General features: G+C 40.7%; 2 protein-coding genes across 4 annotated transcripts in view; both read left to right on the top strand.

Annotated features, from left to right (window-relative positions):
- Positions 1-19,096, top strand: part of acsl6 (acyl-CoA synthetase long chain family member 6) — a 38,588-nt gene extending 19,492 nt beyond the window's left edge. For both annotated transcript variants that reach the window (XM_041951670.1, XM_041951671.1), the window contains exons 7-21: positions 92-270; positions 1,639-1,671; positions 2,360-2,411; positions 4,756-4,829; positions 5,004-5,081; positions 8,722-8,856; positions 9,344-9,478; positions 10,352-10,447; positions 11,773-11,845; positions 14,432-14,520; positions 14,817-14,933; positions 15,055-15,198; positions 15,420-15,521; positions 15,604-15,675; positions 16,633-19,096. In XM_041951670.1, the coding sequence (XP_041807604.1) occupies positions 92-270; positions 1,639-1,671; positions 2,360-2,411; positions 4,756-4,829; positions 5,004-5,081; positions 8,722-8,856; positions 9,344-9,478; positions 10,352-10,447; positions 11,773-11,845; positions 14,432-14,520; positions 14,817-14,933; positions 15,055-15,198; positions 15,420-15,521; positions 15,604-15,675; positions 16,633-16,773 (1,520 nt within the window). In that variant the 3' untranslated portion in view covers positions 16,774-19,096. The remainder of the gene's footprint in view (positions 1-91; positions 271-1,638; positions 1,672-2,359; positions 2,412-4,755; positions 4,830-5,003; positions 5,082-8,721; positions 8,857-9,343; positions 9,479-10,351; positions 10,448-11,772; positions 11,846-14,431; positions 14,521-14,816; positions 14,934-15,054; positions 15,199-15,419; positions 15,522-15,603; positions 15,676-16,632) is intronic.
- A 5,092-nt stretch (positions 19,097-24,188) lies between these two features.
- Positions 24,189-25,256, top strand: part of fnip1 (folliculin interacting protein 1) — a 42,477-nt gene continuing 41,409 nt past the window's right edge. For both annotated transcript variants that reach the window (XM_041952522.1, XM_041952523.1), the window contains exon 1: positions 24,189-24,363. In XM_041952522.1, coding sequence (XP_041808456.1) covers positions 24,272-24,363 — 92 coding nt within the window. In that variant the 5' untranslated portion in view covers positions 24,189-24,271. The remainder of the gene's footprint in view (positions 24,364-25,256) is intronic.

Raw genomic sequence — 25,256 nt, forward strand, 5'->3', positions numbered from 1 at the left:
TGATCGAATCTCAATTTGTTTTGTTTTGTTCCTTTTTGTTTCTTATTCTGCTGATATTCACACAAGGGTGCGTGTGCTCGTGTCATTCCAGCTGACATCTCCACCGTCATCTGTGACAAAGTGGACAAAGCTCAGGTGCTTCTGGATAACGTGGAGCGGAAGGAGACGCCGGGCCTGCGGAGAATCATCCTGATGGATGCTTTTGACGTCGCCCTCGTGGAGCACGGCAAGGGCTGCGGCGTCCACGTGCAGGCCATGCAGGAAGTCGAGGTATGATGTGAAAAATGGGAAACAAACTGCACAGCATTTTTACATCCACTGTGTGGTGGTCCTACAAACATCTAACACAGAAGATGTCATAACCAATTTCTGACTGGTGACTGTGATTAGCCCAGACATTTGGGGTTCAGCACCTTCTCCAAGGATACTTCGACATATAGGCTGCCGAGGCCAGGGATCGAACCGCTGACCTTCTGATAGACTGCGGCTCTACTGCCTGGCTGTGGCTCAAATACGTTGCTTTGGCTGACATACAGACTTGTTTTTTCAAAGCTGGCAAGCACAATTTGCATAAAAATGCTTTTTTCCGTGGAATCTCAAGAGTCTCAGCTGAACTTAACTTGAATTAAACGAAAAGCCAGTCAAAACAAACACGATCATACACACGATCAAAAAACAAGATGTTTGTCAGGCATGTTAGGCAAGATCTTTATCTACTTCTCCATGGCTGCACAGGCTCTGTGTGTGTTTGAATCTGTGTGTGTGTGTGTGTGTGTGTGTGTGTGTTTGTGTGTGTGTGTGTGTGTGTGTGTGTGTGTGTCTGTGCATGTGCGCACAGACAACACAAAGTGCAATGCAATTCACTGTCACGCCTCCATGTCTGTGAGTGGGCATTTACAGTAATTTTACTACTCTTTTCATTCCTGTAACTGTTAATGCCTCATGAGCACAATCACAACAAACAGACACATGAAAGTGGCCCAGCCAATCACAGCTGTGTCTGTTGCAATGGCTAATTTAAGATAGATGCAGATTTCTTTTCTTCTTTTCTCTCTGAATCCATCAAAAAGACAAAGAGCAAGCAAAGGGGGAAAACATTCTACATGCATAAATGGAATAAACAAGCGTTTTATAGCACAATGATGAAATTCCAGTGAGTTGCGGAAAGCCAAGACAATCACAGGAAAGTAGCTGACAGTCACATGTTCGCACAACTGTCATGTTTCTGTGAGGACCAACCTTCATGGAAATATCTGAACTGTGCCGGTGTGGTCCACGCCCAGCTCAGCCGGGTTATCATGTGGCTTCTTAAACACTGACCTACAATCACAAATACAGCAACAAAGTGTTCCCAAATGCAAGGAGTGTGACAGTTCTGTGTTTGCATTCCATCAACGTAGAACCCCAAATGTTTGGCCTGCGGCAACCACATGATGATGAATCACACACGCTCTGGACAACATGGCTTTATACTGTTTAGAAAGCATACTGACAGGACTCAGAAGACACTCGCTATTCAAGGAGTCAGGCTACATAACACTGGAGCTATGTCTATTAATATCATTTGAATGTCATATATGCATATGTGATTGTAAAGTCCACTAGCTAGGGTAATTTTCATGTTCTTTTTTCTTACAGGCTCTGGGCAGAGAGCACTACAGAAACCCTATAGTGAGTGCTATTCAAAACTCAAATGCACTATACATTAGGAAAGATGCACTGTGTTTAGCAATGCTAACGCTACGGCTGGAATGTCTCGAGCTATTAGATGGTTCACCGAGAAATTTTGCACGGACTTTCATGAAATACAATGCTTATCATGAAATGTCAGCATACAAGCAAGCTAAATTACGATGGTGAACATGGTAAACATCATGGCTTCTAAACATCAGTGTGCTAGCGGTGCCATTGTTAGCATGTTAGCATGCTGACATTAGCATTTAGCTCAAAGCAAGTCCAAGCAAGCAATCCTCCCTAGTATACATTTAATGTAATAACCTGATGTTCAGTTCTGTCTAATATAAAAACAAGTGTCGGTGATGGTACACATGGTTTGAATTCTCTCACATTTTGCTGGTGTTGACTGATAAAACACTGAATATTGACAATTCAGCCCCACCCCATGGCTATTAGGTATTAGCTAGCTACGTTAGTATTTACTCTCTGTTGAAAACAGAGAAGAGAATTACTTTAAACAGTCGGGGTGACAGCTTTTTGGCAACTTGCACCTGAGCTGCACATGGCACCGTTGGTACGATGGCAGGGATGTTAAAAGCTGCTCCTCATACAGAAGAAGTCCATTTTATAATAAGTTACATGTCAGTCTCATGCTCTGACTGGTACCATTATCTCTCCACAGCCACCGGAACCAGACGACCTTTCCATTGTGTGTTTCACCAGCGGAACCACAGGTAATAACTGTGCCGACTGTGTGAATAACATTCATTTTTGTGTTCAGACATAAGTCATTCAGGAAACGTGGGTGATGCATGATTATCTCTTAATTCCTGTTAAAGTTCCAATCAAGTTCTGAATAGCTGTCTACAGCAGAATTTATCACACATGTTCATCTTTCATAAGAAATAACAGAAGACTGTTATGACTCCTATTAAGAACAGGATCTGTGTGCATCCATGCAAAATATCTTCTGCAGTGCACCATGCAAACTAAGGAACATGAGTATGGCCCAATAGAATTAGCAGACAACCACACCTTTAACAAGGTTTTCCTCACTGACATCAGTCCAGGCAATATTTTCACCTTATTACCGACTGCACTACAAATGGGATAAGTTCACTGAAGATTTTGTGACTGCATATAAAGCAGCTGCAAAGGTCAGACTTGTTAACTGGTCAATCTTAACTGAACGAGTTTAAAACACAAATAAAAACAGATTTTTTAAATGATCTAGCACTTAAAACCATCCAGGTGACAGCTTCATTGTGACAGGACAATGATTGCTATGTGCATTTTCAGCCAACAGGTTGGACAGGAGAACCTGCTGATGACACACCTGTTCCAGTCATAACATTTTCAACAAAATTCCTTTCCAGGTCAAAGCAGTGCTATAACAGTTCTCGGTCACATGTCCTACAAGCTTTTTTTTTTTTGTATACTGTTGAGGTTCAAGCTGGGATGCTTTTCAAGTTATTCACAGATGAAATCGTGGGTTGTACACCACCTTTGCTTTCTAGCTGTTTGACCGAGTGCACACAGCATGTCACTAACACTATTGAGCTTTGCCAGTTCAAGCTGGGATCTCCCATGACCACCCTCTCATGGCGATGATGGGGGCTGTTGATGAGCAGTTAAATAAAATAATGCTAAAACCACGTGGTTCACTGTTGGAAATGTCACATATTTAACATTATTTACTCAATAAATACTTTTAAAAAATGATCATTCCCGAACTGAATACTGTGCTGTTCTGTGAATGCTCATAAATAAATGAAAGCTTTTTTTAGTTTCCTTAAGGTTGTGGTCTATTCTGAAACAGAGGTTCACTGGAAATTTCTTTAATACTTCAAACATCAGTCTGAAATTGTCCTTTCCACGTTAAAGTTCATATCTGCAACAGGGAAGCTCTGTAGTTGCTGGGATTAGGATGATTTTTGGAACTAAAAATGGATCAGATTCTTTTTTTGAGAGAGGGAGAGAGGGGAGCATTTACTGTAAATGAATCCTGTTTCTTCACAGCAACAGAGTGACATAATAGCAGGGGATAATTAGTCTTGCATGTCCTGAAGTGCCTAAGGGCGGCACATTCATGCAGGCCCCGCTGCTTCTTCAGCCTCTGCAACCAATAGGCAAGTGTGCAAAGGCAAGGTCATGTGAGGACGCACTGGTGTCAGTTTACGTGTGGGGCCAGTTGCAACCAGCTATTCAGAATCCTCTTGAAACGCTGCCACCTGCTGGCATTGAGAGAGGCATGCGGCCATGCAAGCAGAGGTTAAATTTCCACAAATCACTTTTCATTTCTCGAGAATTCCCTCCGTCTTTGTTGCAACATCCCTTCAGCTCTGAACTTAAAACATTGCTCATAGCTGTGGGAGTCAGATGACATGGAAAGAGGAACCCTTTCTTTTACAGGCATTGCTTCATATTGACTATTGTGTGTAGACAGGCCTGAGCAATGTCATTACAGTAACTGAGAACAAAAATGCTAATTTTAGTCTGTTGCAGGAATTCACACACACAAGAAAGACTATGAGTGAGGGTTTGTTCCTTTTTTTTAGAGCTGTTTTAAATTGTGACAGAATAGATTTCTAATTTTCCAATTGAAACAATGGTCAAAACACAATCTGGTAATTGGAGGCAAAATAACTTGAAAAACAAGAGACAAACATTCCCAAATTTTAATTCAATTATGGTATTAAATTAGAATTTGAGTCGCCAGAATCAATAGATATACAGGCTGCTAAGGCAAATGAGAAAAGAATTAAATTAGGTGAAGCATTTTGTCTCTGGAAAACTCACTTTAGCAATCTGTTGAATTACATTATGTTGTATATCTTGGTCCCCCCATGTTCCACCCGTCAGTAGCCAGACGTCTCGGCTTTGAGTGTCACACCTGATTGTGCGCTAAACACAAAAGTAGAATATAAATACAAATCATTCCATGTCATATTCCCTAGTCCTCCCATTGGATGGCTGTATGATCCTTGGGAAGGTGAGCTGCGTTTCTCTTCTGTGATGCTGAGCTGTGTTTGTGTGTGTGTGTGTGTGTGTGTGTGTGTTTTCTGTCTGCTTACACAGGGAACCCAAAGGGAGTCATGCTGACCCATGGGAATGTGGTGGCAGATTTCTCAGGCTTCCTCAAAGTGACAGACGTGAGTGACCTGCTCTTCTTTTGCCTTTTACCCTGGAAATCTTTCAAAGCAATCCCTCCGAGATCGTCCAGTCCAGTGATTCATCAGTCTAATTTTACTGTGTTTCTGTTTTTCTGTGCCATGTCTATTTTCCATGAAGTGGTCTGATTGTTTCCCGCCTTCTGTCTCCTGCAGAAAGTCATTTTCCCCAACCAAGATGATTGCCTCATTTCCTTCCTGCCACTGGCTCACATGTTTGAGAGACTCATTGAGGTAAATGGGCTGAACTGAGTTATCAGACCACAGGAATGCGATAGTTCTGAGTTTCAAGATGTTAGGAGAGTGGTGGGTGCAGAGGAAGGATGTGTACAGCATGATTTTGAAGGTGGGCGTTAATTTGGGATTATTTTCTGTGTGGGAAGGAGAGTGGGAGGGCGGGAGTGACTGTTTGCACTTTTCCTCTCTAGGTCTTTAGTTTTGCTTTCCAGCTCTGAGGATGAATGCCATACCTTTAAAGCCACTGGTATGCACGTTGCATCATTTCCCGGCATACTAAAACACACACACACATGCACATGTACACACACATGTGTGAGAACTTTCAATGTTGCACATAAGACACCACATTATTGAGAGAAATCATGTTCAGGCAGGAAATCAGAGGATGCATTTACGACCCATGTCCTGTAAAAGCCTGGGCTGACCTACAGCTGGTCACTAAACATTTAAGTGTATTCACGCTGTTCAGTTTTTGTTGGAACACAGGGACTCATAGGCACATGCACTGTTTATCCTTACAGCATCTGAATTTTACAAAGAGGCCACTGTTCCACTGTGGAAAAGAGCTTGATTTTTTCAGTTTCAGTTTTAGTCAGGAAGCAAAGTAAATCCATTCACTGCACAACGCTGCTGCCAAAGGGATGGTTTCTTCCTTTGTGAAGTCTTTGTCATGCACATGCCCCCCTAAAAAAACAATAAGAAAGCAGTCGGCATGGTCAAGAAGAAGTTTCTCCTCAAGAAATATAGCTGTAATCAAGTCTGTCTTAACCCCTCATCCCAATTATAGAAACCTGGGTTGCCTTTTACGTGGCATCAGGTGACTACTTGCATAAAAACACACTGAATGACTGAATTTCTCCTCCAAGGCCACAACAATCACCACTGCATTCCCAAGCTAAACCTAAAAACTAAAAGACTGCAAAATGTCTCTTCATTTGAGGATTTTCCCCACCTTTCTGTCAGTTATTCCTCTGAGTAGTGACATCATCATCAAACAAAGACACAAACAGTGAAGGTGGCATCAGATAATAGCACCTCAGCAACAACACCCAATCACAGAGCACACGGGAAACATCAGTGCTGCTGGTTACTGGTTACAACCCTGCAGGACACCCATTCTGGCTTTTCCTGTTTGGTTTTTTTTTTTTTGTTTGTTTTTTTTATCTTATCTTATTGTGATACCCAGATACATTAGTAATTTGGTCAGCCTGGAGTGGCTGATACTTTACTCAACCCCGCTGAGAACAAACAAAGATTACGTTTTTCAAAAACGCTGAATTTTCCATTTCAAGGAGAAAGTTTGTTCCTTGGTGTTCAGGATTTAGTCTCTCACAAACAGAACTGATTGTATAAACGGAAATGTTTCGGCCTGAAGTAAATCTTCACATGCTGGTAGCTCTTAAGCTTCAGTTTTTCATCCACTGAGGGGTTTTAGTGTCACGCCAGCAGTTTCCATGCCAAGTCTTGACCAATTGTTGACAGCAAACAGAACAGTTACCCCCCAGAACTCAGTCAGTGCAAGTGGAGGTTGTTTTTAGTGGGAAGCCAAACCCTTTCAATCAAAGGTTCTGCGTGCTTAGACTGCTTTTCATCACCGATTCAGGATCAATCATAAAATGAGACATCAAACATTAAACAACTGAAAGACGCTGAGGCTGCATTTTTGTCTCATTCAATGACTCTAAATCCTGTTGAACCTTTTGTACTCTGGTAGCATTATTTCATTAAGTGGATCACTGAGAATATATACATACTGTATGTGTGGGTGTCTTGTTGCATGTGAGTATCACGTAGCCAACTGGGTTGCATCAGGCTGAACCAGCCTGGTTTGTCTGCCTGCTGCAACGTTGTTGCCGGCATGAGACTCAGACACAGGAAACCACCTAGCTTCCTCAAAAAGCAGCGCATCAGATTGCACAATAGAGTCACGTTTAAGAGTCACACACAAACACACCACTCCACGTCTTACACCGGTGAGGTCTCGATCAGAGAGAAAACAGAGGGCGGACCTGGTGCTTGGCTGTGTCCTCAAATGGCTTCAGAAACAGGAAGAGGGTCACATGGTGCATGTTTTCACAGCCACTCGACAACAAAAGGATGTGTGCTGACTTAATACTTGGGTCACATTCAGTTTGTGGAAGTGTCACAATCTGCAAATGATTGTGTGTGCGTTGGGGGGACACATGGGTCAAGTGAATGTACAGTCATTCTTCTGCTTGCGCTTGTCGGTTTGAGTCTCCAAGTTGCAGTAAAATTTGTCTTCGCTTTCTGATTGTTGATTTGAGTCAAGATCATTAAGATATAATCAGCAGCACCACCCAGACCCTCCGCTGGAAGGAGTACGGGCAGTCAGAAGTATGTTTAGTGGATGATTACAGATAAATGTGTCACTTCTTCTGCTGCTAATGTGAGTTAATCCTCTGTGAGCTCTGGCATCACACAGAAGTCATGCCTCAACTTATACAGTAGAGTTCCTTGTTGCATAATAATCAGCAAAAAGCAAAGTTATCCGCCACACATGTGCCTTGAATATTTAGGTAGCTGTTGAAAAGATAATATCAGACATAGAAATCAGTGGTGGATTTACTTAAGTACAGTAAAATGCAGCAACAAAGTACAAATTGTAGCTGCATTTTATGCTACTTTCTTCTTTTAATTCACTCCATTTCAGTGGAAAACATACTTTTTACTCCACTATTTATCTGACAGCTAGAGTTATTAGTTCAGATTTAGAATTTACATTTAAAAAACTATTAAAGACAGGGCACCAAAAATGATTACAAATTAGTGCGGTAGAACTTGACTTTTTCTTCTTTCCCCTCACATTAGTCATTTCATGACCCCTTGTGAACCACAGGTGACCTGACCCCTGGTTAGGAACCACTGTACTGAACCACCCAACTGTAAAAAAAAAAAAAAAGTAGTTATACCTTGCTCCACCATGACCACCTGCAACCACAAAACTCTGCATATGCTTTCATACAAGAATATTATAATGTCATATACAGTAAACTAGTCACGGGGGTATTTTTTCTGAATAAGTAATAGTTTTACTTTTTCTGAGTGTTGTTCACTTTTATTTAAGTAGGGTTTTGAATGAAGGACTTAAACTTATGATGGAGAATTACTTTTAGTTCTTCTCTGTTACCGAGAACCATTCACATGATTGACAAAGACAACATTAATGGAGTATTTTTAGAGAATAATCATATGGAAACAAGTAGGATTCCTCTTTTTGGTCAAGGGAATACAACCCGAAACCTTTTACGACCAGCGTGACTCATTGACTGATTGAACTGGTGTTTCACATGAATGCCCAACAAGTGCTTGTCAGATTGTCGGTGATTTATCTATTTGTGATGCATCGCTTGTTCAGTGTATCACACAGAATGTGGTACTTCTAGTTCCACTCAGCACTCAGCATCCACCAGATTAAATGCAGAACTTTATAAATAAAAAGGGTCTCTATTCTCTCCCTCTATGCAACTGTTGTTTTGAAAATGGCTGCATGAATAAAGAGTTTCATCTAAAAACTCAGCTGATTTAACCCCTGTCAGTGCTGGGATTTTGCCTGTGAATGTTACCAGATGAGCTAATAGCGTTAGGCTCACTATTTGTGTCTCTGTCCCTCTAGTCTGTGGTTTACTGCCATGGAGGACGTATCGGGTTCTATCAGGGCGATATCCGTCTCCTCCCAGATGACATGAAGGCCTTGCGGCCGACCATTTTCCCTGTGGTGCCTCGACTGCTCAACCGCATGTATGACAAGGTGAGAGGCTTTTAAAGACACTGTTAATTGTTTGTTCTGCTTGCGATGAAGCAATTTAGTTTGTTTAGTTCATCTGAAAAAAAATTAGCTGTGAAAATGGACCATTTGGGAAACTGTCGCCTGCTCTGACAGGGATTTGTGGTTTGAAAATCAAATGAAATAGTTTTCCTCTGCCTTTATGAGTCATGTGCTGTGGCTGCGGTCTGGGGATAGAATGAAGTGTTTAGTTAGCAACTATGATTAATGCATTTCAAGTCTGGTTTTCCTCGGAAATGCATCTTGTGCAATAAAAGCCTCTGATTATAAGAGAGTTGTTTCAGAGAATAATGTGAGAGGAGAATTTTTAGTTCTGTTGATTGCACTTAAGATGGTGTTTCCTGCTTCCTGATAATTGCCTCAGGGCAGTTTACATAGCTAAATGTACATGTTCATAACAGCTGGAACGAGAAAGGGCAGTCCCCAATTTTTGTCTTTGTGTCCTCTGCAGATCTTCAGCCAGGCTAACAGCCCGTTGAAACGCTGGCTGCTCAACTTCGCCGCAAAGAGAAAAGGTGCTGAAGTCAGCAGTGGGATCATTCGCAGTGACAGCATCTGGGACAAAATCTTCTTCAGTAAGATTCAGGTAAACAGCGTTTCCCCTCCCTGAGCTACATGTGCCAGCTGAATACCACCACTGCTAATTTCACTGAGTCACAATTTTGACCCTTTCACAATTTTACTGTGAAAGGGTCAAATTTCATGTGCAGAAGCACCCTGCATGAAGACTGTTCATTGCAGTTTACAGTAAGTGAAGAGACAAATGGAGACAGAAAAGGATTATAATGCACCAAAGCTCCTCAAAGTGATTACAAAAGCAAAAAAATTACAAAAACTGTTTGAGCCACATTATGATCTAATTTTCACTCATCCTTTAAATTCCAAAATAAACAAGCTACCTTTAACCATTTGAGATTCATGGTGATCTTCCAATTGATCTCTTTGTGACCATGTAAACTAAAGCCCCTGAAAACATAGTATTCCTCTGTAACAGTAATGTAAATGACTGAAAAAGCCACATCAAAGTTAAGAACATCTTTAGGTAGTATTTATTAAGAGTTACTGGAAAACTCAGCTGACTGCTTCATCGTGTGTCTGTGGTTTGTTTAGTTTTCACTGATAGCGACCAAACAACCCACCAACTGCCATCAGATTCGCATTGAAATGTTGCTAAATTCTGGTGCTCAGAAATATGTGGCATCACATTTTCCAACCAGCTCCCATCCATTTCAAATTAGCGAGAAGAGCAAATACTCTCGTGTAAAATAACTAAAACAGTTCAACCTTTGGCAGAAAATGGTGCATTCATGTTGGTCCACATCGCTAGAGGCTTTTAAAACCCTTTCTGTGAAATCCACTATAAACAGCAGTACATTTCTGGATTGTTTTTGTTGTTATTAATATTATTTTAGCAAATAAAGACCCCTCTGTATTAATAATGTGTTTTGTATCTGAACAGGCCAGCCTGGGAGGAAGGTTGAGGATGATTATAACAGGAGCCGCTCCTACCTCGCCCACTGTCCTGGGATTCCTCAGAGCAGCTCTGGGATGTCAGGTGAGACACACACACCCACACACACACACACACACACACACAAACATGTTTGTACTTCTATTCTTGTGAGGAACTCATTGATATAATAAATTCTCTAGGTCCTAACCTTAACTATCAACTACATGTATAAGACCAAACCCTTACTCTGTCCTGGACCTAAACCTAGTTTTAAGCTTAAAACAGCTATCAATTAATCCAACGATGTCAAAAATCACCTGAATCTACCGCTCCCCACAGCATAACAAAGAGTTACAGTAGTACAGTATAGTTTAGTTTCAGCTCATTGTTTGTCTTTAGGTTTTGGTTCACTCTAACCACTCTCATAGTGTCGTTTTCAGTCGCTGCAGGCAGCTGTTTTCAACAAAAAAGCTCTTTAAATATGGGTAATATAAACATGTTATAAGATATGTTTCTCAGGAGATGGTAGAGACCAAAAACAGAGCTCAAAGGAAGTGAATCAAGGGCTTACCTTCATCGGGTGGAAACAAACATGAGTCCAAATAAATGACAGTGGTGCTTCGTAAATGCTGGATGTCTTAATAAGTAACTGTATGTTACAAGTCTGTCATATCAACTTAAAAAGGCAATCACAAAGGTTTCAGTCTGGTCGTTTTAGTGACACCTGTAGTTACTGGTGGCTACAACAAATAGGGTTTAACAGTGCAGAATTCTGGGGGCAGCAAAACAAACGATTCTCGTGTTAATTAAGTCAAGCAATAATTTACCTAAACTAGAGTAAGGGTAAAACTGCAAATATATAGATATTGCAGTATTTTCAGTTGGCCTTAGGCTCAATCATCATTGTGTTAACTTGTTCAGGGATAGATAGTTGCTTAACTAACATTTATTTAAATGAAAAGTTTTAACCCTAAAACCATGGATGTGTTTCATTACCAGTTCCACTTCCCCTCAGCCCTTGTTATTACGTAATAGCATGTGATTTAAATTGAATGTGTTTGCCCCAGTAGTCAGTAGTCATGATGGATTGTCAGCCGGTTATGTGTGCAGCACTTTATTGTCGTTTCCAGGCATTTCACAATAACTACTGCAATATGAAGTGGTTTGCAAAACAACATAATGATTCAAATTAATTCAAAGGGTGGATGTCATGGGGTTCACTTGTATTTTTCCCAGAAATGAAAGGATGTGTGTCAATTGTCGAGGGGAAGTTAGCGAGGGCATGTTGAACAGCTAATAACACACAGTCTGAACCATCAGACAGCCCCTTTAGGGAGCAGGAATCAGACAAAGTGCTCATAAAGATAAGAACAAACAATGTACAACCACACACCCCTGTTCTCAACACCGTCTGTGTCTGTCTGCAGGTGTACGAGGCGTACGGCCAGACAGAGTGCACAGCTGGCTGCACCTTCACCACACCTGGAGACTGGACCCCAGGTGAGCGTTTATGCAACAGGCCTAGGAACCTACCCTCTGCTCAATTGTCTGAACTAGAGGTTCAGTTCAAAGGTCTAAAAGTGAGTCATGACATGTCACTTTGCACTGCACCGTGGGGTCACAGCTGCACAGACACTCAGCCCTTATCAGCTCTGCTCCCAGTGAGCGTTTTATAGATCACACTCAGTGGGAAAAAAGAAAGGCAAAAAGGAGAAGGAGGCGGTCATATACAGTAGATCAGGGAAGAAAACAGGAGTGGCCTGGAAAAGTGACACAGAGAGAAGAAAGAGCTGTTAAACCACATTATTAACGCTCATAATCCCACTTTAGGTGACTGCCAACATCAACAACCCGGTATAAAAGACAAGCAGCTGCCATAGCTGCCTGTATTGGCCCACTAATGTGCTGCATTGTTGTGTCAAACCTGTTGATGGCAATTTTCCAAATGAACTCTATGCAATTATGTCGGCTTAAAGTCTGTCTTGTAATAGGTTGTCTAATTAAAAGCAAAGTGGTCAGCACGTAATAGATTTTTTTTTAATTGAACCAAAGTAAACCAGTTATAAGTAATATGTCACCTTTGTTTCTTTTCAGCTTTACATGCAAAAACAATTACAGTAAATCTTTCTTTTGCAGGATAATAATTTTAAACAACATATATCCATCCATTATCTATACACCGCTGAATCCTTTGCAGGGTCACGGGGGGGCTGGAGCCTATCCCAGCCATCTCTCGGGCGAAGGCAGGGGACACCCTGGGCAGGTCGCCAGCCTACCACAGGGCTAACAACATATATTAATTTTTCTATTGCTAAGTGTACATCATAACACATAAACAAATACCTACTGCATATCCTTCTAAACACAGGCACACATAATGGGTACTGCAATCTATACAATGTAAGATATTAATTCTGAAGTCTACTGTATATATGAAAATTCTAAATTTAGATGGAAGTGCAAAATTTTCTTGTCAAGTGGGAAAAAAGCTGTCCAATGTGAAGGAGAGAGGTCAGTTTTACAGAAGCACAACAGTTTAACTATTACTGATTGATAAGATGGTGCTCTATTCATTGAAGTGATCCATGATCCATCCAGCACAAACACCAAAGACCTCAACACTCTTAGCCTAAGACACAGATGCATGTGGCTTTTTTATGTATTTATTTATTTATTTGCACAAATAAGATGAAACAACGCTACACTGGCACAGAGACAGCTCAGTTCTGTTCCTGGGAGCCCAGAGAACACGCCATCATCTGTTCAGTTGCATTAATTTACTCTGTGTGGACAGAGCTTTAACAACACTAGCTTTTGTATAAAATAGGATCAGTAGGTGAAACCCGGTGAGCACTTTGATCTCTTATTAAGTTCGATAAATAAATCCTCCTTATCCCTGAGGGGAAGGCAGAAGAGCCAGGGTTTTAGCAATATTACAAGTCAACATATGAATTCTACACAGTGGGATGGAATTTAACAGAAGGAGTTTAACTCTTGATGTTTGTTGATTTTAGTTTAAATGAGCAGTGCAGCACCAACAGCTTTAACAAAAATAACTGAGAAAAATGACTTCAGTTTCTCAGTAACATCGTGTTGCAGGATCACAATCCCAATCACGACCTTTGACCTTTAGAGCACAATGCAAGCATAGCAGTTTGTGAGACAGTGAAGTTTTTCTCATCCAAACTGTCCATTTGCTGCTATTTGGCTGGAGTTACAACCTGTTAATGTAAAGGTAAAAATCTGAAACATAAAAGTAAAAAGCTCCTAATTTAAAATGTACATGTTGCTGTTTTACTTTAACAAAGAGACAGAATTATTGGATATGTGCTTCCACATGTGATTTTGTCTGGGTAAACAAAGATAACAAATGAACTAGTCCACTACTTGTAGTAGAGTAGTTGTACATTACTCACCTTTTCTTCATGTACAACAACTGGCTCAACAGTACATGTCTTCAGAGAGGCTTCAGAATCTGTACTTTGTTCTAAACATGACTTCAAACATCGTGAAATACAGCAAGTATAATTACTAACTTCAAAACATTCTGGCACAAAACGCAAAAAAGCTACTCTTTACCTTAACAGGACTAAATGCAACTCATTTCCTGGTATCATGAATTTGATGTCAGTCCTATTATCTTCTTATGTCCACATATTTGTTGGAGTAAACAAACACAGAGACAGAATTGGCATGATAAGTACACAGTATGTTCCTCAGGCCCTTGTGCAGGAGCAGCAATTCAGAGACAAAGTGTGCGATAACAACAAAGTCAAACTGTGGTGTAGCATCTCCCCCTGCTGCTCAGTTCTGATACGCCATGAAATCTTTGGATTTCCATGACAAAATATGACAATTGACCTTTCTTCCTTCCCTTTTGTTAGATTTCATAGACTTAAAGTTTGAAATCATTTTTAATGACAGTAGGAAATTCTCCCTCCTCCGACATGTTCGGTTTTCTGTGAACCTCCTATGAATTTTTCTTATCATAGAGCTTGGAGTAAAAAAGTTAGTTATTGTCTTTAGGAAATCCATTCAGCAAATGCACTTTTAAAAACTATTTTGCTTGTTCTGACCCTTGAACAGGTCACGTCGGGGCCCCGCTGCCTTGTAACCTCATCAGACTGGTGGATGTTCCTGAGAAGAACTACTTTGCCTCTAAGGGAGAGGGAGAGGTAAGCAACGTGATTTCCATGGAAAGAAATACTGTACATGCAGCTGTGTGAGCATGTGTGTGTTTGTCACAGTGTCCACATATGTCAGCCTCCTGTAGCCTCATGTCGTGGAAATATGAGAAATAAAAGTCCTCTGGGCCTTCTCAATGCATTTAATGCCACAGAGTTTAGAGAATAAAAGTGTTTTACCCTTTCAGAGTTTTAAAACCTGTGATTGTGTTTGCACAGCAGATCCAGTTTAAATGTTTCACCTCCAACCTCGACCCTTTTCCACTTTTTTCTAATCTCCCATCCAGGTTTGTGTGAAGGGACCAAACGTGTTCAAGGGCTACCTCAAAGACCCGGAGAGGACGGCCGAGACGCTGGACGCAGACGGCTGGCTTCACACCGGAGACATCGGCAAATGGTTGCCTGTATGTACATGCAGCTGACATAAGACCCCATTATTGAGGGATGATCATTAATGTTTTAATTAGCTTCAAATGACATGAGTTTCTTCCTCTTGTCATCCATTGAACATCTCCTCTCCTGCAGAACGGCACACTGAAGATCATTGACAGGAAGAAGCACATCTTCAAGTTGGCGCAAGGCGAGTACATCTCCCCTGAGAAGATCGAGAACATCTACATTAGGAGTCAACCTGTGGCACAGCTATATGTTCATGGAGATAGCCTGCAGGTAAGAACACTAACACGGGCTCTCTCACCTTAATTAATAGAATTGTTAGCTTTCTATGTTAAGCTTTCTAAGGCATGAATGGATTAGTGGCTCCTAAGAGTGTGTCTCTGGCTCCATTTCAAACAAAATACATGTTCACCTGTCTGGTGCTTATTTTTAAGCAGAGTTAGTCCACAATCTTTTGTCTTTGTCTCACTCATGTTTGTGTTTGCTCTTTCCAGTCCTGTTTGGTGGGAATTGTGGTCCCTGACCCTGAAGTCATGCCTGAATGGGCCAAGAAAAAAGGCATTCTAGGCACCTACAAGGACCTCTGTAAAAACACAGTAGGTGGCACACAGCTGAAACGCTGTTAACAATAGATGTTGAAGAATTCTCTGGAAGATAATTTCATTATTTTGTCAACAGGAATTAAAGAAGGCAATCCTTGAAGATTTGGTGCGTCTCGGCAAGGCCAGTGGCCTCCACTCTTTTGAGCAGGTAGGCAGACAGTTATGTGTAAGCAGACTGTATTTGTTTGGCCTTTTGTTGTAGCAGTATTTCTCTTGATTTCTTCAGGAAACATGTAAAAAAAAACGTGGTCTTAAAGTATGAGCTGCCAGCAGTGTCTGGCAAAAGGTCTGTTTAATTATGTTGTAATGTCTTTATAGGGTGAATGAGTAATGTGGTTATTCAAAAATTGCTTCAGTTGAGCTACTACTATATGAGGGAGGGTGTTGGCAAATCTTCTCTCATTATATTAAAAACAAATAAAGCCAAATAACAGTTATTGATGTAGGTGCTTGATCCCTTGAATAAGCAGAGATTCAGCAGAAAATACTGTACTGTATGCCTGTGAAGATGCTCTTTCATCCAGGTCATAGTACTTCAAAGTGCTTTAAAACTGGAAAACTGGTCTTGCTTGAGGTTGTAGAAGAGGTTTCACCCCTCATCCAAGAGGCAAATTCAGTTCTAACTGACTTGTGAGTAGTCCCAGGCATTTATCCTCTTGCAAGATTGTTCACATCTTGAGGTCACATTCAGCCGTCGTTGAGTCATTTGGGCCACATGAGTCATGTTGTGAATGGGTGTTATGTGAGTTGTTGACCCATTCAACTCACATGATGGCTGTGTGTGACCACAGCGACTCGAGGTGTGAACGATCCTGCAAGAGGATAAATGCCTGGGACTCCCCACAAGTCAGTTAGAACTGACTTGCCGCTAGGATGAGAGGTGAAACCTCTTCTAGAAACTCAAGCAAGCCCAGTTTTCCAGTTCTAAAGCACTTAGGAGCACTGCGTTGTATATTACAGGTCTTACCAAGACTCCATAATGATTTTGACTAAAGTTACTTCCGTGGTTCTTATCTACTCTTAAAGTTACTATATTTGGGGAGGCTCTCAAGAGTCTTGGTTTCATTCAACATCTTTCCTGTTCTTTTCCATTTTCCTTTTCAAGGTGAAGAACATCTACATCCACAACGAGATGTTTTCCATTGAAAATGGCCTCCTGACGCCGACTCTAAAGGCCAAGAGGCCGGAGCTGAAGGAGTTCTTCAAGGGGAAGATCGACCAGCTCTATAGCAGCATCTCCATGTGAAGGCCGGCAGACCTCATTTTTCTTCAAGCATCTTAACACTAAGATCTGCTTTGGCCTGCATTGGACAAAGATGTGACACCTTAGGCTTAACATGCTTTGGGAAAGCAAACCAAACCTGGCCCAAACAAATCAAAGAAATAAAGTGAAATATAATACACATCTTTATGTGTATTTCCTTTTTATGTGCGCATTTATTGTGTCATAATTACATGAAAGCACATGATAAAAGGAAAATGATTTAGCTTTTTGTCTGAATTTAAACAAATTAAAATTAGCTAAGTGGTGAGATTTAGTGTTGTCCAGCAGAGGGCGACATAGACTTACAATACTAAATACAAAGCACTGTCATTAGTTTTCATAAGGCTATGCAAAGGACCTACATTTCTGAGAGGGAAACACATTGTCGATATCAAAATGAAAAAAATCAACTGCCAATCACAACCTTGAGAGTGGGGCAATGGGTGGAGCTTAGCATTGACAGGTGCTAATGGCAGCCATGACATTTTTCTCCTATACTAGATAATCGGTGCAGCCAGACCTTTCCCCAGCACTAACGCAGTGCTGTGGAGATAGGTCTAGCTATACGAGGCTAAGCCAGAGGGACACTGCTATTGACTGTACATTTGCTTACATTTGTGACTGACTGTTTGCAGTTTTAAGAATTGGACTGTCCTGCAGGAGGCCACTTAGAGGGATCTTCTTGACCCAATTCTTGGTAAGTGTTGGCAGGTGGTTAGCTTGTGTTAGCTTCCAGTAAACACTGAATGGTTTAATAGAGGAGGATAAGCTACTGCCAGTAGATGTCCGCAAGGTAGATAGCTAAACAACAAAAAGTGGTGAATTTCAAGTGACCTCCTTTACTGAAGTTGCTCTCTGGTGGACAACACTTTGTTTCCTGTGATGTGATTTGATTTGAATGTGGAAATGGAAAATCACGTCACAATGAAAAACAGTTCAGTTATTAAACACAAAAAGCTGAAGAATTGTTATTTTAACATGTTTTTCATTTGATTATGTCACTAAATGCAGAGGAAATACACATAATATGTATTGTATTTCACACTATTTCTTTGTTTGATTTGTTTTAATTTAGGCATTTTAAATCTTCCATACATTGCTACCTGCTATCCACCCAAACAAACCATCAAACGCCCTGCCCCCAGCACCAGAAACTCATCGGCACTTTTACGTTGAGCAGTCCATTCCTACTTCCTGTCAGTTTTGCTTCTCTTCTCTCCTCCCTCTGTTTAAACCTACCAGCCAAACACAACCCCACAGTCGTACGACAGCAAGTGTGATGTCTTTGTGTATAGCGTAGCTCAAGGCGATGTCTAGATCTGTGACAATGCTGACACCTTGTGGGACAGATATGAACTTCACCCTCAGTGGAAAATAGATTTTCATTTGACTGAACAAGCTGCTGAGAGCAGTGCCATTAAACAGGGCCTGATAAATCTACCCTGATCTGACACAGCAAGGATTAAATTTATTTTCAACCCCGACATTTTGCAGATGTTTGACATCTAAATTAAGATAACGAGGCAGGGAGAGTAGCAGCTCCTGCCTTACAAATCATTGCTGTCCACACTATTTTATGTGGAGCATCTGAATGTTTGAGCCACATCCAAATCGCGGTTCCTGCCATGTATTCACTCTGTCATTAAGTCATCTCTACATGGCTGTGATCAGCATTTTAGTGTGCATGCTCCTTGTTTATATGAAGGACTGGCCCACTGTAACAATCATCTATGTTCACACTCTGCAGTTGGTTCAATCACAACTTCCTTTACATCCATCTTTGCACAAAGAGTATGTCAGGTAAAAGAAAAAAGAAATAATGCAAAACCAGGGCTCAGGGCAATGCATGCAGTTTGCCCTGCAATGCTGGGACCATTAGCATTTGACTTGACAAAGAAGTATTTCGTTGTGGCCATTAATAGCAGGTGGTATGCAGCTGACCACAGCCACTGCTGCTAGTGCAAGGCTTTGTAATGTAGGCAAAGCTGATGACTTTCACTCACTGAAGGAAAATAGAACAACCATCAACTTTTAAACAAAATAAACACTTTTTTTTGGAGGGTTTACACATAGAATCAATGTATAGGCTTTTTAAGTTGATTACCATCCCAAAGCATAAACAATGTGGATGTACATAAATGAGGACAGCTAGATGTAAGCATATTTATTAAATCAATGGTTTGAATGGATTTTTTTTCTCTCTTTTTGCGTGTAGTGAGATGAATTGTACTTATTTATTTATCTATTCTGCTGTAAAATGGAATCAGCACCATATCCTTGTAATGATTGAGTGCAGCAATAGGGATGAGGGAGGGAAGGGAATAGGAAATGGGCAATGAAATAAAAGATATTCTGGAATGATTTTACATTTGTGTCTTGTTTCTTTTTTCATACTGTATTCAATGCTATTTGCATCCAGAAGTCGAAATGTGAAATAACCCTTTGGTTTGGTTGTAGTTGGGGGGGGGGGGGGGGGGGGGGGGGGGGGGGGTCCCTAGCTCAGGAACCACAGTGTTTTCTATTTTATAAACATGTCATATTTTTTAATGTAAAATCTTAATCTGAAAAGTAACTAGGAACTACAGCCGTTAGATAAAAGTAATAGAGTAAAAGTACACAATTTCCCGATCAAATGTTGTGGAGTGGAGTACTGTAAAACAGCATAAAATGGAAATACAACAATGAAAGTTCATCAAAATTGTACAGTACCTGAGTAAATGTACTTGGTAACTTTCCACCACTGCAGACCAGAAAGATATCTTGCTGTTAATTCAAGTATTTCCAGTATTATATAATTATTACCATGTGTTTATGAAGTCTGGTTACTCCTAAAGAGCTTGCAGTTGTCTTTGATGCAAAACTTTCTGGTCTTTTGAATCTAATCCAAGGAAATAACATGTTTGATATGACTTTGCAGTTAAAATGTAACTTATGTTTAATGGCGTATGCATCACAGACAAAATGCACTAAATATGGGACTCCACAAATGCTTCTGCCACCTCTACATTTTAAAATATTAAGTGGAAGTCAGTATATATAAGTAGAAATCAGACACTATATTAATCGCATGGACTGAAGAATAGAAAAGCAATGAAAACTGTAGAAATTTGTAGAGCCCTAAATTGTGGTCTTTAATGTTGCTATTGCTTGCATGATGGTATGAATGTGTATAAAGTTTTTGTTCTGTCCTGTCTTTTGGTCGGATTGTATACAGGTATCTTGTTTGAAGAAGTTTGAACGTTATACAATTGCGCTGGGGCTTTATTTTGAAAGTCGTCAGCTGAAGACCTTTAAAATAAAAGATGTATCGACAGCAGCGGGTATTACGTAATCGTCATCAGCAGCCGATTGGCAGATTGGCTGTGCAGGTGTGCTCGGTTGCTAAGCGGCGCACACAGAACAGAGAAGAAAAGTCAAAGTAGTTTTAATATCCGGTCTGATTTGAAACCGTTACTCTCTTAGTTTATACAAAATACACACTGAACTAGACTATTGTGTTAGTAACCATTGCTCAGATCATTAGTCTTAATTTGGACGTCAATTTCATTCGGGATGGGTCGATTCAAGTGTGGAGTAAGACGTGACAGTCGATTACCTGGGCCGAACAAACGAGATACACCTGTGAAGAAAGCACAGAGCAGGCGAGACAGTAAGAAATAAACATTCAAACACACACATCAGCTTTAGCATAGCTCTACCATGATGTTAAAATACATGAATTTAATGGTAAAATAAATGATCCAACATCACTTTGTTTGTCAGCATTCACTTATTTTCTCATTTTAGTTTTTAAAGGCTTAAAATGTGTTTATGTTAAACCTACTTTAATGTAGTCAGTGCTTTGGGATGAAAAATTAATGACCTATTAAATGCAGGTAAATTCATCAGTTGCATCCTTCCTTTACAAATGTATCAGAGTGCAGGAGATTTCTGCCCAACAAGCATCATGAAGTACTTCCAGAGGAACCTGAGATGGAGGAGGTTAATGTCCTCGCTGTCAGAGCAACCAGTCCAGCATTGGTGGGTATTCTGATCAGTAAACAGATATGTGTGTGGATAACAAACTGTAATATCTATTGTCTTTGTAATGATGATAATTCCATGCATAAACACCTTTCCCTCTATGGGAATGCTGGATAAAGTATGAGGTAAAGGAGCATTAATATAGTTAAAACCACAAATATTATGTTTTAGTGGGTTTCAGCTCTTTTTCCCGGATGCTAGAATTTAATTTCAATGTAGAAAATTTTCAATTCTTTTTTTTCCCATGCTGATCCTTTACAGACTGGCATTAAGCCTGCCCACTGCAAATCTGTGTTAAGCTCGAGCAGCCCTGCAGTCATTGAAAAGCCCAGAGGCAAAGCCGTCTCGCCTGCCGCACCAGCAAATAAAGAATCTCGCCGCCAAGTGTCACCAGCAGGTCACCCAACCATTCAGATGACTCCAGACACAGAGGCTTTTAAAGTGACTCCGGAAGGGATCACATTATCTGGCATGGAGTCAGACACAGCCTTCAGCTCTGATGATGATGATGAGGAAGACTGTTACTCCTCTGCCTCTATAGCTTCCAGCAGTCTTTCCTCCCCAGAGATCTTCAGAGAAGAGAACTACAGTGTGTTTGCATTTGTTGCATATCCACAACCAGAATATAAGTTTATTCTATTCAAGTTGTTGTTTTTTAATCTCTCTTCTCCACAGTGGAAACACTGACTTTCCCCATTAAGGAGGAGCTGCTGCGTCTCCATCTTCACAAAAAAAACTCCACCTTGCTGGATGTGAGCCACGCTGAGAGCATCCAGATGCACCACCCCCCCAACTTTTCTGCTATCGGCGGTGAGAAAATCCCACTCATGCCCTGTTTCATAAAACATTAAACTAGGTGTTGTAAGAAATTTGGTTAATACAGTTCACTTTGTCCAATATTTCAATCCGATCCAATAATTATTTGAAGTTGAAATGATTTAAAATTATACATAAAGATAACCTAAGGGATGATATTGTTAGTCATAATGGGATTCAAATTTCAAACTCACAAATAGAAAAATACTATACATTATTATTCAAGCATATTAATTGGAATGGCATTTTGATTACAACTTAAAACATACAGTATATTAGCAGCTGGTAATTTCTAGCAGATTCTGAGAAATATACAGATATGTGGAACAATGTTTGAAGAATTGAAAAGCATATTTATAGTATGTTTTGAGTGAATTTCATGATGCTTTTGCCTTTCACAATTATTAAATCTCCATTTTAAAGAACTCATGTCATATTAATGAAAAACTGTTCAGCAGTTGTCTGATTAGAACCAAATCTCTGTCTGCAGATGTTTCGACTATTCTTGCTGACAACAGCTGCAAGTGAGTTTGATGGATGGATTTCTTTTGGGAAAAGTCACTTATGATGCAGCAGGGGCCCCTGGGGGGAGTCAAACCACTAACACAGAAAGATGTAGAGGAGCTGCATGCTCAACATCTCTCTGACCAAATCTGGTTCAATCACTGTTTTTCCTCTTTGAAGCCAGCACAGGGGACCTGAAGCAGAGACCAAAATACATACGGACTCATTTAAATCTGGTAAAGACTCATTAATTTAAATGTGTATCTTAAACTGCATAATCATAATGATCTTCATATGAGCATTTTCATTTGTGTTTATTGCGTTAAAGACAAATTCTTTACAATGAATATTATTCCTAATAAGTAACTTTGTGTTTTTTTTAATCCTCAAAACTGTAGGCAAAGCCATCAAGTGGAAAACCCCACCGAAAGTAAGAAAGTCACCTTACTATATATTATGTTATCTGAAATATGATTTATTTATTTAAGTTTAAAATCAAAAAGAAGCAGGACTATGGTCATGGGCAGATATATTTTTGCTCTCGCAGCTCACCAACAGAAGGCCTATTTTGTGCAAGAAGAAGGTTTGGTTCAAAAGCCCCATGATTGCCGAAACTTTTGAAGCCAGACACATCCGAGCCACCAGATTAACCTTTCACAACACCGGTGAGCCAGTCCAAACGTCCAGCCCGGCTGAGCAGGTGAAGCCTGACGCAGACACATCCAGAGCAGGCGAGATCACTTCTAAACAAGAGGCAATACGACTACTGGTGAGGCTGAAGCGGCCTGTCAAAAGTAGCCCGGAGAAAGCCAAGTTCTTCGACTTCATTGACAACAGCGACAGGGATGCATTCTTTCAGAGGATGAGAGAAAGGTGTGTCAAAATCAAAAGTGCTTCGCCATTTCCTCTTACAGCTGCCAAGCACATACAACCGTCTGTCATGTGACATCTGAAGACAAAATATTGTATGCAAAAAATTGGGCTTTCTAGATTCCCATAATCTAGATCAAAGAGCTGTGTGCTCTTCAAAATAAGACGTTAAGACTCAGTGTAACAAGTTTATCAGACTGTCTAAATATTTAAAATCTTACATTTGTGTTATGTAATTTGTTATTTAAAGAGAATAATTTAAAAGGATACAATGTATATATGAACCTGCAGACCGTTAACTGTGTGAACATGGTGTAAGTGAGTTTAACCTAGCCCTTATTTTTATCACACAGCCTATTGTAAAAACGGTGGTACTTTTTAGCCACTTAATTGGTTCTTTGAATACTTCTTTTCATGAAAAAGCACGTTTCAATTCACTATCTTTACACACTAAGCACTCAAACAAGCTGCTGAGTTCCTCTACTTTGCATGAAGGTAATGAACAAGTGTTCAATGCAAAATGGCCACTAGATGTCAGACCTGTATGTTAAACAGTCGTCTTTTCTCTTGACTGATTATTTTTCAGTTTTACGTGTGAAGTATACACGCTGTTTGTGTTTTTCTTAGCTGTGTTTTTATTTACTCCTTTGACATGTGTCAATGCTGAGAGAGCTTATTCTAAATATTTCATGTAAGTTAAATGTGAAGTCAAAATGTGAGTCTATTTTAGGTGTCACTTTATGGTTTTCTGTGTCAGCGAGTCGTTTGTCTTTCTGCAAAATAACGCTTTCTCAGAGTCGGGAAAAAATGTCGAGTGGAACGTACACTAAATAAATAAATAAACAAACCATTCGTGTTGGATACCCCTCTGTGTTTGTTTAGCATAATTCTGTTTTTTGCACTTAACTCTTTTGTCATGTGTGTCTTTAAATGATCTCCGACCGTGTCTAGCAAGCAACTCAGCAGTCGCACTTGTATGATTTCAGTGAATAAATTTCATGCTGTCACGATTCCCGACAAAACATCAACACAGCGAATCCACTGACCACGTGGTACCGGGCCAAAAATACCAGCCAATCAGGTATTTTGTAGTAGCAGCAGCGTCCACTCAACCAATCAGAAAAATGTAGTGGGTTACCAAGCAGCTCCCGTGACTAATGCCTGTCATATGACTGTGACACCAATGGAGACAGTTACAAGGAACAAGATTTGCTCTTGGATTTGAAAAGAAAAGAGACCTTCTGTACCGACTTTATTTTGGTACAAAATGCCTCCGACTCTCTTCCAGAAACTTTTCAACAAGAGAAATGCGATTTCGTCGCCGCCCCCGAGATGTAGCAAAGAGGACCCAGCTTTCAGGTAGCTATTTTGTGTATGTGTGTGTTTCTGGTTCGTGTGAACCGTTTTACGTGTGTAGGCTAGGGTTATTTATGACTTTCGCTCTGGCGTCTGGAAGCATGACAGAGTTTTGGCGTGCCGTGTGTTTTGAACTAGCAAGCACTTGACAAATCAACGCTGCGTGGTTTCGTCAATTTGAAACTGATGTGGCAAAGTGCAGGGAGACGCGGGATATGTGTGGTGCCTGTTGGTGAGGTTAGCTAACATGCTAATGCTAGCTACCAGACGATAGCACTGCTGCTGCACGCGCTGTCTCTTGTTGGGACTCGGCTTGCTTCATTAGCCAACACTTTTTGCTCGTTTACAAAAGTATTACAGCTCACGTGCTGTTGAAAATAAAGTGATAATAAGCTGATAATAAACGCGTTCTCCCTCCCTGAAGTGTGGTATAAACAGCTAATCGGTATCATCGCTTAGAAGTTGTATCCTGCTTTCTCCTTTGTTTCCCTCGTGTCCCCCTTTGTGTTTCTGTGGTAACGGCAGCTAACGTTAAGACTGCGTGTTGGCAAGAAAACAACGAGGAAGCCGTGACAGCACGGTCACGCTGTTTTGTCGCTTATCTTGATCTATAGCCACGATAACTTAGAGCAAAGTACTGCTGGCTTCTCTCAGCCTTGCGACGGCACTGCACTCTTCGCTGGTGCCGTCAGACAGCAGAGGGGGACACGGTGTGCCTTGTGGTGGAGCACATGTGATCACTTCAGTCGGTCAGTGATGACAGACACATCCACGGCAAACCGGGATTCAGCCTCCGTAGACAGGCTCAAGTCTGGGGATGCACAATGTTAAAATTTCCCGATACTCGCTTGTGTACGCCATTGATTCCAAGCACAAACGAAATCTAGTATGTCCGG

The sequence above is a fragment of the Chelmon rostratus genome, chromosome 14, assembly GCF_017976325.1.
Source record: "Chelmon rostratus isolate fCheRos1 chromosome 14, fCheRos1.pri, whole genome shotgun sequence".
Lineage (NCBI taxonomy): Eukaryota > Metazoa > Chordata > Actinopteri > Chaetodontiformes > Chaetodontidae > Chelmon > Chelmon rostratus.